General features: G+C 37.0%; 1 protein-coding gene across 1 annotated transcript in view; it reads left to right on the top strand.

Annotated features, from left to right (window-relative positions):
* Window positions 1-666: 666 nt before the first annotated feature.
* Window positions 667-11,911, top strand: part of LOC140163254 (aqualysin-1-like) — a 31,203-nt gene continuing 19,958 nt past the window's right edge. The window contains exons 1-5 of the mRNA XM_072186652.1: window positions 667-813; window positions 5,397-5,543; window positions 7,883-8,021; window positions 10,307-10,413; window positions 10,937-11,078. Of these exons, the coding sequence (XP_072042753.1) occupies window positions 667-813; window positions 5,397-5,543; window positions 7,883-8,021; window positions 10,307-10,413; window positions 10,937-11,078 (682 nt within the window). The remainder of the gene's footprint in view (window positions 814-5,396; window positions 5,544-7,882; window positions 8,022-10,306; window positions 10,414-10,936; window positions 11,079-11,911) is intronic.

Here is an 11,911-nt window from a genome sequence, read left to right as displayed (position 1 = left end):
ATTACATTGTGTCGTACTTGCTGCTGGCCAAAACGGTAGCGCATTCAAATTACTGAAGAATATCAACAAGGTCCATTTTTCGAAATATCACATGCAGTCTTTCAATTATTTACGTATCATCAAATTTTCCATTGCGCGAACCAACAAGATCAGTGGTCCCCCACTAAAGTATTTATGACCCCTCCCCCAGTTAAAGTAAGGTAGGCTGCAGCAAAGGTCAAATCACGAAAAGCGTTCTTGGGTTGGGATACCTGCAAATTTCATTTTTCTATGCATTTTAAATCATTTTCATAATTACTTTTCTTTTCAATTAAGTATTGCTGGTTGATGCTCAAAACTATACCAGTACAATTCTGAAGTCGATTGTGAACTTCATACACACAATTATGTCATTTCTGTTTTTGATGTTGATTGAAATAGTCTACGAAATTAAACTCTGTAGTTATGATGCTTGTTACAATAATTATTAGACCTTTATGGCGCGACTTCTTGGTAGAAATTATGGTAAATCGTTAACCTCTTTATCGTGTGTTTTTCATATCTTTGACCAACTTAACGGGCTACTGAACCGGTTTCTTTGATCATTAAACTGGTTTGAGTAGCTTGAGCTGTGTATCAGTGCAGGGCTCTGTATCAGTGTGATATAGAGCAACTTCGACTGTAAAAATGTGGAGAACTGGTGCTGTAATCCTAGTTAACATCATTGCATTTCTCACGTTAACGGGGTTTATTGTTTCTGAAGACGATGGTTATATAGCACCTCTGTACTCAAGATCCGTGCAATTGTATGGAAAGTATATAGTAAAATTAACGGTAAGTGCGTGTACCAATTGATCAATTAAGGGTAGACGAGGTATTGTTGGTCGAAGCAGCCTAAAAATCGATTTTCATTATCTAGATCAATATGTTATTGAAAATTAACACCTTGATGCTTTGCAAAAGTTCATTCTACAAATCGTATACTTTGCAAACTTGCTTAATTTATTGTTGTTAATGAGTTATGTACGTTTTACAAAAGTGTTGTTGTTTCAGACCTCTTTACAACGTAACTCAAGAACTGCAGCACCTATAAAAGTATATCTGTGATATTTTAATTCTTCTACACGCTCGCTGTGAATTGAGCAATGCAGTTTTTGCCAAAGCTCACTACCATTCGTAAGATGCTGTGAACTACCAAATCACAACAGTTTAAAATAATTAATAACCTTAATTTATTAATTCATTGGCGACTAGTTCATTGTTTAATTGATTGATCCATCATTCGTAATCATCTCACCATTCATTCATAATTATTACGGGGCACATCGTACATTTTTGGTGGGTATAGCCTACTCCCCTCGAATTTTGAGGTGGTGTGTCTTTGGGAGCTGACGGCATATCGGTAAAAGGGGGTCTTTTGGAGCGAGGAAAAGGGGTGGGGGTATTTTGGAGCTGCGAACTTTCAAAATGAAGCATCTTGGCTTTCTGGTTGAAAATCGTTTTAAAAAACAGAAGCGTGACGAATGAGCAATTTAGGGGTCTTTAGAGCTGAAATGATCAAAATCAGGGCATTCGTTATCTAAATTTGTTTCTTTTAAATATTTCATTATTTTAACAATTGATAATAGGAATTAATGGATTATAAGTGGATTTAAATGGACTTGTGGATTAGACTGATTTTGCCATCCTATCAAGTTGTTACACTATGAACTGCCAAATATGCATTGCAAATAGTTGTAATGAGAATACAAATCTTGACAGTGATTATTTTTAATATTTTTAATCAATTGAAAGAATTAAGGGGTATTACACCCTGTCCATTAGTGTGCCTATTTTTGCATTTTTCTCACAAATTATAGCGCATTGATAACAAGTATGCCTAAGATATGTATATTATAGGGGCAACAACTACTGCACTGGAAATTTTATTTCAGGACAGACAACAGTTGTGGAATTACAGTAAAAAATGAGGGAAAACCTATATTTGATCAATAAATCAATAACTACTTGCCTTGAGTTGCTGAATTTCCAGTGCAGTAGTTGCAGTCCTTGCCCCTATAGGCCTATTATACATAGGCCTATCTTACTTGTCACCAATGCGCTACAATTTTTGAGAAAAATGCAAAAATAGGCCCAAAATTGGCCAGGGATGTACGTAGTACCCCCTTAAGAATAGTTTTTAATCAATTGGAAAGGATTAAGAACCACTCGTTTTGATGGATTAAAAAGATATAAAATTCAAATTATTCTACTAAAAGGATAATTCAGTCGAAAACGTTGTGAACTGCAGTCGGCATGACTAGAAATTGAAAAATCGTCTTTTTGATAGAATATTCAATCTGAAAATTTAAAATAATCTTATCCAGGAATCTTATGTGACACGATCTGGTCCAACCATGCAAGCCAAATGTGAAAATTTTGAAAATATAAATTAAGCTCAAAAAGAGTATATGCCTACTTTTTCACGTCACAAGGCACACCGTCATCGTCCCTATATCTTCGTGTCAAAAATTGCCGTGATAGTACGATGAACCCTCACGTTTTTCAACAGCTACGCATGGTGATTTTGTTCGAGATAGGCCGAGCGACTCAGGCTAAGCATACAATTTGAGATTTTGAGAGCCTGCCACACTGTTTCTATTCTATGTTTTTACGATTTTCGCATGATCAGTATATGGCTGGCCGTAACCGCCACAACGTGGAGCTGCTACGCGTAGCTTATACTTTTCGCTTCGCGGAGCTAAATTGACCAATCATGTTAGATCATCATTACGCGGAGCCAGTGGATGCATCCTCGTTCCAGAGAGAGAAAACTCTTGCCAAAATTAATGTTTACTATGGGGATTTTAAATGAATCGATTGTAAATAAACCACGACCAGTTGTACAGGATCAATACCATTGTTTGATTAGTGTATAGTCAATGTTACCTTGCATGTGTGTGGCGTGTTTGTTTGTTTGTTTGTCTACTGTGTCAGGCCAGGATCACTGACACCCACGGTACTGATACTGTCATACTATCACGGTGATCATATTGTTGAATGTTGTTGACTTTAAAATAATCATGATGCAGTCATGTCTACAGTAGAATTCACCACGACCTTTGAAGGACTTAAACCCCATTAAAAGCTACCGGTATTAAACCAAGATAACACTCAATGAAAACAGCTCAACTATGTTACATCAGATCTTCTCTGGTTAAATACACACTGCACTTGTGTCTGTTTTACCTGTGCAATGAGCAATGAGCTGGTATTATAGTTTCAGTTGGGTGAACGATTATAAAGCGAAGCAAGGTAACAATACTGTGGGATTTTGTTTACGAAATGAGACAATAGTCTGCTTATTGTTAATCAGCGTTCTTGAAAATAAGAAGCTTAATGACTTAACACGGTTTAGAAATAATTTCTTCATATTTTTTGGTGTTATCTGTCGTTTACATATCCTTCCTAAAACACAAAAGTACCAATATTTCCAAACACCTAAATTAGCTAAAAATTTAGAACATGTTACAAAACTATATTTTCTAGAATTTCAGAGAATACTTTAAATATTGGCCGGTTATTTTTTACACAGTGACGTCAACTAGGCAATGGCCTATACTTCTAACATACACTATTTGTAGAGGTCACGCGTCAATGGTGAGCGCACTGAGTATTGTGTATAGGAAAACGGACAGTAACTACAGTATGTATGGCCTACTACTAGTATAAATAAATCCGAACTGGTTTGCAGTTTGCTGAAGGTCGAATTCCGCAGGCCACACCGCGCAAGTTATACAAATTAGCTCCCGGCGATACACTGCAGATCGCAGAACTGTGTGCATAGTTTACCACCACTCTGCCTAGCTATATAGTTATGTACAATCCTGTATGAGTTTCTTATGAGTGCATGTCCATCTTAATAATAAGTCGGTTCGTACTTTTCATAAACTACTTTTTGAATCATAACTTTCGTGACCGAGGATATCTTGCAACTACGTGACGCTCGTCTGGCAAATTCTTAATGAATAAATTCGCTTCACGTAATGAGTAAGTCGTACTTGATTGGTCAGTTTTACCTCCGAGTAATGAAAAACTCTAACATGTAGCAGCTCCACGTTGTGGCGATTGCGGCCTACCATATCAGTATCCCATATGATATTTCTATTGCAAGAACATTTTATTTGTTGTCAGGAAAATCACAGGTTTTATCTTAAATACACTAACTGGAAATTAAATACACTAATTAGTGAGGACCGGTATTTTGCTGTGGATATGTTTAACTGCAATTTTGAAATCCTGGGTAAAAATTGTGATCATATTCAACTCTTTGAGAAAATAATTATATAAAGGAATGCGTGTAAAATCCAGGTGCAACACAATGTACATTATTGACACACTATCACTCTCTTTATCTACGTCAATAATAGAATATCGATTTCAATCGAATTGAATACATTGCTCAGTTTTGAGTTTGTAGTTGACTACTAAGCGACCTAAGCGATCGATTGCTAGCCAATCAGATAGAACTCCTTTTCTTGCGTTCGGTGAAATACCACTCGCCCGTCGCTCACCAACGGAGTATTAAATTTATATTTATCGTATAGGACGTCGACACTGTGCAAGGTCATACCTTAAAACCTTTTCCATCAAAATGAACCAAAATATTACACAAATGTCCAGGATTACTTCACATTAGAGAACGAATTTGGAGAAAACCTTCTGCTAATTACAAACACTCACTGAGCAGCAAGACCTTCCCTGTAAGGTTTAAATCCGATAAGCTGATTATCTATTTGTTTTCATGAATTGGAAGACATTCTTTGATGTATTACTGGGCTCAATCATTTGAAATTACTGGAGCGTGAGCCACCCAGGCTGATGGCTCAGCATAGTATTTTATTGTCAGAAGGTTTTCTCCAAATTCATTTCCTAATGAATAGGCCAACTCAACTCTAACCGTCAGTAACCAAGCAGTTGCCCAACTAACACAACAGAAACATGCACTTAATTAATGGAACAACCCATTTGATGTGTGTGTAAAGCAATTGTAACAACAATGTGGACTTTCCTGTCTCAGGATTACCTCACAAAAATAACTCTCGATCTCTCAATGTCAATTTTACTTCGTCCACAATGGAGAGTCTCCCAACACATCAATTGCACACAAATTAATAGAAATCAATTTTTTTCTTGCCCCCCAGTCCCCCCAGTTTTAAGGCAAACCCCTCCAATTGCATAAATTTCCGCTTTTTGTGGCAATTTTGCCCAAAATTGGTCGATTTTGCCCCCCGAAATTCACCCCCCGAAAAAAAAATTCCTGGTACCACCACTGCCTGTAAGGGTAACATCACTTGAATTAAGTATATAATAGCTAAAAAGTATTTGAATATATTCATTTTTGTTTACTTTTGTTTAAAATATAATTTCTGAAACAGGAAGAGTTAGATGTAGATAACAGTATATTGGAGATTGGCGATATTCTGAAAACGAAATCTACTGCTGGTACTTACAAAATTAATAGAGTGTTTAAACATGCGATTAAGGCGTTCACGGCAGATTTACATCAAGAAGACTTGGATACGGTAAGATAAGAAGACAATGAGAGGAAGAGTGGGAGGGAGACGGACAGACAGAATGACAGACAGACACTTTAGATAGACAGACGAAAAGAAACAGACAGACAGAAAGAAAAGAAACAGGCGAAAAGCCGACCATCAATTGAACAATTTTTGACCTCTCATATTGAAGATATACATTTGTTCCCCAAAAGACCTACATTTTTGGTGGTGGTTTTTTTTTTTGGTCTGTATATTCAATACGAAAGGTCAAATTTTCATATGGTGGATGGCTTTTCATCCCAACTACATACACTTTAAGGTCGTACTACACCCCTGGCCAATTTTGTGCCTATTTTTGCATTTTTCTCAAAAATTGTAGCGCATTGGTAACACGTAAGATATATTATAGGGGCAGGGACTACAACTACTGCACTGGAAATTTTTATTTCAGCACAGACAACAGGTGTGGAGTTACAGTCAAATATGAGGGAAAACCAATATTTGATCAATAAATCAATAACTACTTGTCTTGAGTCACTGAAATTCCAGTGTAGTAACTGGATTCCTTGCCCCTATAATATACATAACTTTTGTTACCAGTGTTTTATTAGTTTTTGAGAAAAATGCAAAAATAGTCCCAAATTTATCAAGGGGTGTATAGTACCACCTTAAGTACATACGAATCATTAGATTTATACAATTTACATCGAAGACTTAAATTTTATAAATATCAATTTTTAATCGTCCTCGAAGTAAACTTAATAAATCTAATGATATCTACTTAAAGTGTATGTAGCTGGGATGAAAAGACGACCATCAATTGAAAATTTTGACCTTTCATATTGAAGATACATATTCTCTCAAAAAGACCTCATTTTTGTGGTGTTTGGGGGGGGGTCCATATCTTCAATACCGTACAAAAGGTCAAAATTTTCAAGTGATCGTCGGCTTTTTATCCCAGCTACATACACTTTAAATACATATCATAGATTATACAATTTACTTCGAGGACTCTAAAATTTAAAAAATATCAATGTTTTATCATTTGCCATAAAATGTGTTTTATATCGCAAATTTCAAAAAATCAAAATTATTTGATATCAGAAGAACATTCCTCGTATTCAAAATGCAATTCGATATGACTGATGTACTCTCAGGTCCCACAAAAAATACGTGAAAACGTCGCTATCCGATGCTTAAACTGAAGTATTATACGTATCATGCAGTTGTTGCAAGCATGGTTGTTTTACCCGGTCCTGGCACGCCAATGTGTGTAAATTTTGCATTGCCTATTTGCAGGTATTGAAAGCGACTGCTATCTGTGCAGTACCGCGTGCGGTACTGCACACTTCCGCTCACAGTCCCGCATGCGGAACTGCACCTTCCGTCACGCACTTCCGCATGCGGGACTGCACGGCCCGACGTGCATTCCCGCATGCGGTGATGCAGGTCGGGATGTGCAGTACCGCATGCGGTGATGCAGGTCGGGATGTGCAGTCCCGCATGGGGAACTGCAATATTTTTGGGGATGTGCAATATTTTGGTGTTTATCCGCATGGGGATGTGCAATATTTGTGGTGCATTTCCGTTAGGGGATGTGCAATATTTTTGGTGTTTATCCGCATGGGGATGTGCAATATTTTTGGTGCATTTCCGTTAGGGTATGTGCAATATTTCTGGATTTTTTCCGCATGGGGAACTGCAATATTTTCGGTGCATTTCCGTTAGGGTATGTGCAATATTGTTGGTGTTTATCCGCAATAATTTTTGGTGTTTTTCCGCATGGGGAACTGCAATATTTTGGTGCATTTCCGTTAGGGGATGTGCAATATTTTTGGTGTATTTTCCGCATGGGGAACTGCAATATTTTTGGTTTCTTTCCGCATGGGGTACTGCAACATTTTTGGTGTAGTTCCGCATAATGAACGGTTTTGTTCGAATGTCCGCGTGCGGAAATGCAATTATATTTCGTGCAGCCCTGCATGTGGGGTGAACATGTTTTTTCGCATGTCCTCATGAGAGAATTCGGGGAGTGAATGCAAGACGAGTTGTATGCCCTACAGTTCCGCGTGTGCGGCGGCGAAAAGGTTTTTGTTGTTGTAGTTGTTGTTGTTTGTTTTTGGTTTTATTTGTTTTGTTTTTTATTTGTAGGCCCTGCGGCGTAGAAAATATTATCACATGCATATATAAATTTAAACGGAAGTGTGCAGTACCGCACGCGGTACTGCACAATTCCGCGTCCCAAAAAATAGTTCCTATTTGGGTATTATTATCGTTAGGTTACCAGTGGTAACTTTAGCATCATCATCGTCATTATTGTCCTCGTCTAAAATGATTTTGGTATGTTTTGATTATTTTTCCAGCTCCGTCGAAATCGGATGGTTGAATATGTGGAAGAGGATCTGCCCGTTACACATTTTACCACTGTTGACGAGATAACATGGGGTCTAGATCGGATTGATCAAAGAAATATCAATCTGGATAATAAATATGAAGTTAACGGTAACCAAAATGCTTTTTATTCTGTCCAAGGTATACTTCTTTTGAAAGTCCTAACAAGGTATAGCAGTTGCTAATAGGATATGCAGCTTATACATGTAGAACATAACCTCTATACGAGGAATATCCTTCTAATAATATTAATTTTTTTGTTGAAATTTTTTAGGTTTTTTTAATCTTCAATACAAAAGGTCAGAATTTTCAAATAATGGTCGGTTTTTCATCCCAGCTACAAACACTTTAAATACATATCATTAGATTTATAAAGTTTACTTCGAGGACTGTTAAATGTCAAAATTTCAATTTTAACAAGTTGCCACACAATTTGTATTAAATCGCGAATATCCTGACATCGGGACATATCATGCGGATGCAGGTAGATGAACTATGCCGAAGATACATGAGATATGCTCCCAATAAACACAAAACGTTTTCAACACGTTTTAAGGGATCCAAAATGAGCGTTTATTGCGTTTCGACAGTATTTTTTGTGGGACATGAGAGCACCTCAGACCTATCGAATTGCATTCTGAATACGAAGCATGTCTTTCTGATATCACATAATTTTCATTTTTTTTAAATCACAATATAATACAAATTGTATGACAAATTATAAAAATTTGATATTTTTCAAATTTGTGATATATAACAGTCCTCGAAGTAAATTATATAAATCTAATGATATATTCTTAAAGTGTATGTAGCAGGGAGGAAAAACCGACAGTCAATTGAAAATTTTGACCTTTCATATTGAAGATATGGATTTTTTCCCAAAAGACCTAATTTTTTTGGTGTTTTGGGAAAAAATCCATATCTTCAATACAAAAGGTCAAAATTTTCAATTGATCGTCGGCTTTTCATCCCACCTACATACACTTTAAGAATAAATCATCAGATTTATAAAGTTTACTTCAAGTACTGTTAAATATCAAAATATCAATTTTAATGATTTGCCATAAAATGTGTATCAAATTGCGAATTTCAAAAAATCTAAATTATTTGATATTAGAAGGACATTCTTCGTATTCAGAATGCAATTTGATATGTCTGATGTGCTCTAATGTCCCACAATAAATACTGTCCAAACGTTCATACCCCAGCCCTTAAATTGGCTTCTTTTAGTTTGGTTTCGTCTTTGTGAAACGTTTTAAATACGTTTTAAAAACGTTGCCGTGTTACAGTAGGTTTCGTCATTGCTGAATGTTTGCACCAAACTTTTTTAATAACGAAATAATAACGTACGCAAAATGCGCACAAAAAACCCATAGGCCTATTGGAACGAAATCACAACGTTCATATAACGTTCCAATACAACCAATTATTTTCGTATGTAAGGCATAATTTGTCATTTTTAAATCGTATGTTGTCATGTATCATCATCATCTTCATCATCATCATCAGCATCATATATTCCATCAAACATATGTGGCTGGACGCGGCGAATGAGCCGTAAACTCGGCAAACTTCATTTCGAGCTACAGGTGAAAATATATGCAAATCTCGTATTTTGGCGAAGTTGAGATTTTTGCAGATTTGAAATGTTTAAGCTGTCTTCTAAACACATACAAAGTTTTATTTTAAAGAAATAAGTGGAAATATGAAATAATCCACATTTTCTGAGGCCCATCTTTTTTGCTTCCATTACTTTGAACGCGTTTTTCTCGGTTTCGCGTTTTGCTTCATGACAACCTACAGTGTCAGTGTATTATTGTGCTGATTTGTGCATGCCAAAATTATTGTGCATGATAAACAAATTATTGTGCATGATAAACAAATTATTATGCATGCTACAGTGTAACAAGCCATAACTTCGCTTCTGATTGTCATATGAAGTTCATTGATGTGTCATTTTAATCCCTGAAACATGCTCTTTGCAAATATGTAAAAAAGTAAAAATAACCAGAGAGGGACTTTACGGCTTATTCGAGGTGTCCAGGCACATATATACATTTTCATAACAGGTTTTATAAAGGTCATTTTACATGGTAAAAGAAGAACTGGCAGGCAAAGAATTTCCTACCTGTCTTATGTGCAAAAACTGTTGGGGGACATGGACAACTTCTTACCTCCAGTAGTAAATTTTTTCCCCTATCGTATATAGTACATGGAGAAACTTTGCAGTCGCCTATTTCACAGCCGAATGAAACGAATGAATGAAATTCTTTTGATCTCAATCACACTTGTATGTCTTTTTCATATTTACAGTGTTTTAATTAATTAATTAATTAATTAATTTATTTCTTTATTTATTTATTTTTCATTTTTATACATCAAACATGTAATATCAGGTAACGGAAGCAATGTGAATGTGTACGTTATAGACACTGGTATACTGACGTCACATGAAGAGTTTGGTGATCGCGCTCATGTTGCCTTTGATGCTCTGGATGGGAATGTAAGTTTGTTTGTGTGCTCATTATTTTGTTTGTCTGTCTGTACATACTTAAATTTAAGAAGTACAAAATAGTAATCCAAAAACCAACACGTTTTCTCAGCAGTCGAAACATAGGTCCATCTCTTTGCGTATCGACCAAGGGAGAGGGGGAAAATTTCCCTTGGCTTAAAGATTTCTCAGGTTTAGTAGGCCTACTCCATTTTCCTCCTGTTGTCTGCACCTAAAACATGTAAAACTGGGCTTTCTTCTCTGAGCATACGGTTCCGTAGAAATAAAGAAATGTTGATAATGGAATGAACTATGGTCTCTAACCTATCATAATGAAGATTATAGAGCACTCATTGCATTATTTAAATGCATTATCATTGTCGGGCAGATGCATTGGATGAGAAAGCCCTCGTAGCCAGTTCCCATCAGGCACGTGGCATCATGGGAGTACAGTGTCTGGCAATAAATGATTCACCTACAGTTTAAATGAGAAATAAGATTGCTCTTGTCTTTGTTGTAATAATTTGGTAAACAGGGTGCAGATTGCTCAGGTCACGGCACACACTGTGCGGGAATTATAGGTGGAAAGAAATATGGCGTCGCCAAGGGTGTCAACCTATTCGGGATTCGAACCATGGACTGTTCAGGGACTGGAACTAGTTCTGAAGTCATAGAAGGTACGTTTTAAAAAGTTTACTGCGTTTACCTAAGATGTGGTTCACACTCAAGCAGGGGCGGCGGAACGATTTTGAAAGTGGGGGGCCAGTCAGGGTGATGTAAAAAATCGAAATTCTGGCCGGGAAGCCGGGGATGTGCCTTTTAAGTGAGATATTGCTTGAGAGCACATCTATATTGAGAAGTGAGGCTGATTGTGTGCATGAGTAAAACAATGAAAACGGCGTCGATCTTTATTTGAATGACAATCATAGCTCCCAGATGCAGAAATCAAAACTCGACCGCCGGTTCCGTCCGGTTGGAGCCGTTCAACCGGCGGTTGAGTTTTGATTTCATCCCTTATTGGTTTCAGAGATCCTTCCGTGTATCAGGCCTCGTTTCGATGTCCGTAATTTAATTTCAAATTATCTTTTTTCCTGATGCTCATCATATTCACACTCATAAGCTAATTTTCACAGGTACGGGGGCTCACTTGGGATATCATTTGGTACGCATGCTCGTCACAAAAAACGTCGAAAAAGGGTCGAATTTAATCCTCGACGTTAAGGCGACGAAAAAGAAAATCCTGTTCTACGGGCCCGACCGACCCAGATTTTGAAGAAATTGGGGAAAAATTTTTCCTGTACAAATGAATGCCGACCCAAATTTTGGAAATTTCAGGAACAAAATATTTTTTTTGTATTTTCTCAAATTGCAAATTATTTACAGACCGACCGACCCTTCTTGAAAGGTCCGTCCGCCCGTAGAACAGTGCTTCTTTTTTTTCGTCGCCTAAGGGCTGCACTTATTCGCTTTCCCTCTCACCCTCAATCCATCCCTCTGCCCTCTCTGTATC

This window comes from Amphiura filiformis, chromosome 10 (assembly GCF_039555335.1).
Source record: "Amphiura filiformis chromosome 10, Afil_fr2py, whole genome shotgun sequence".
NCBI lineage: Eukaryota > Metazoa > Echinodermata > Ophiuroidea > Amphilepidida > Amphiuridae > Amphiura > Amphiura filiformis.
This window is presented reverse-complemented; position numbering and strand designations above follow the sequence as displayed.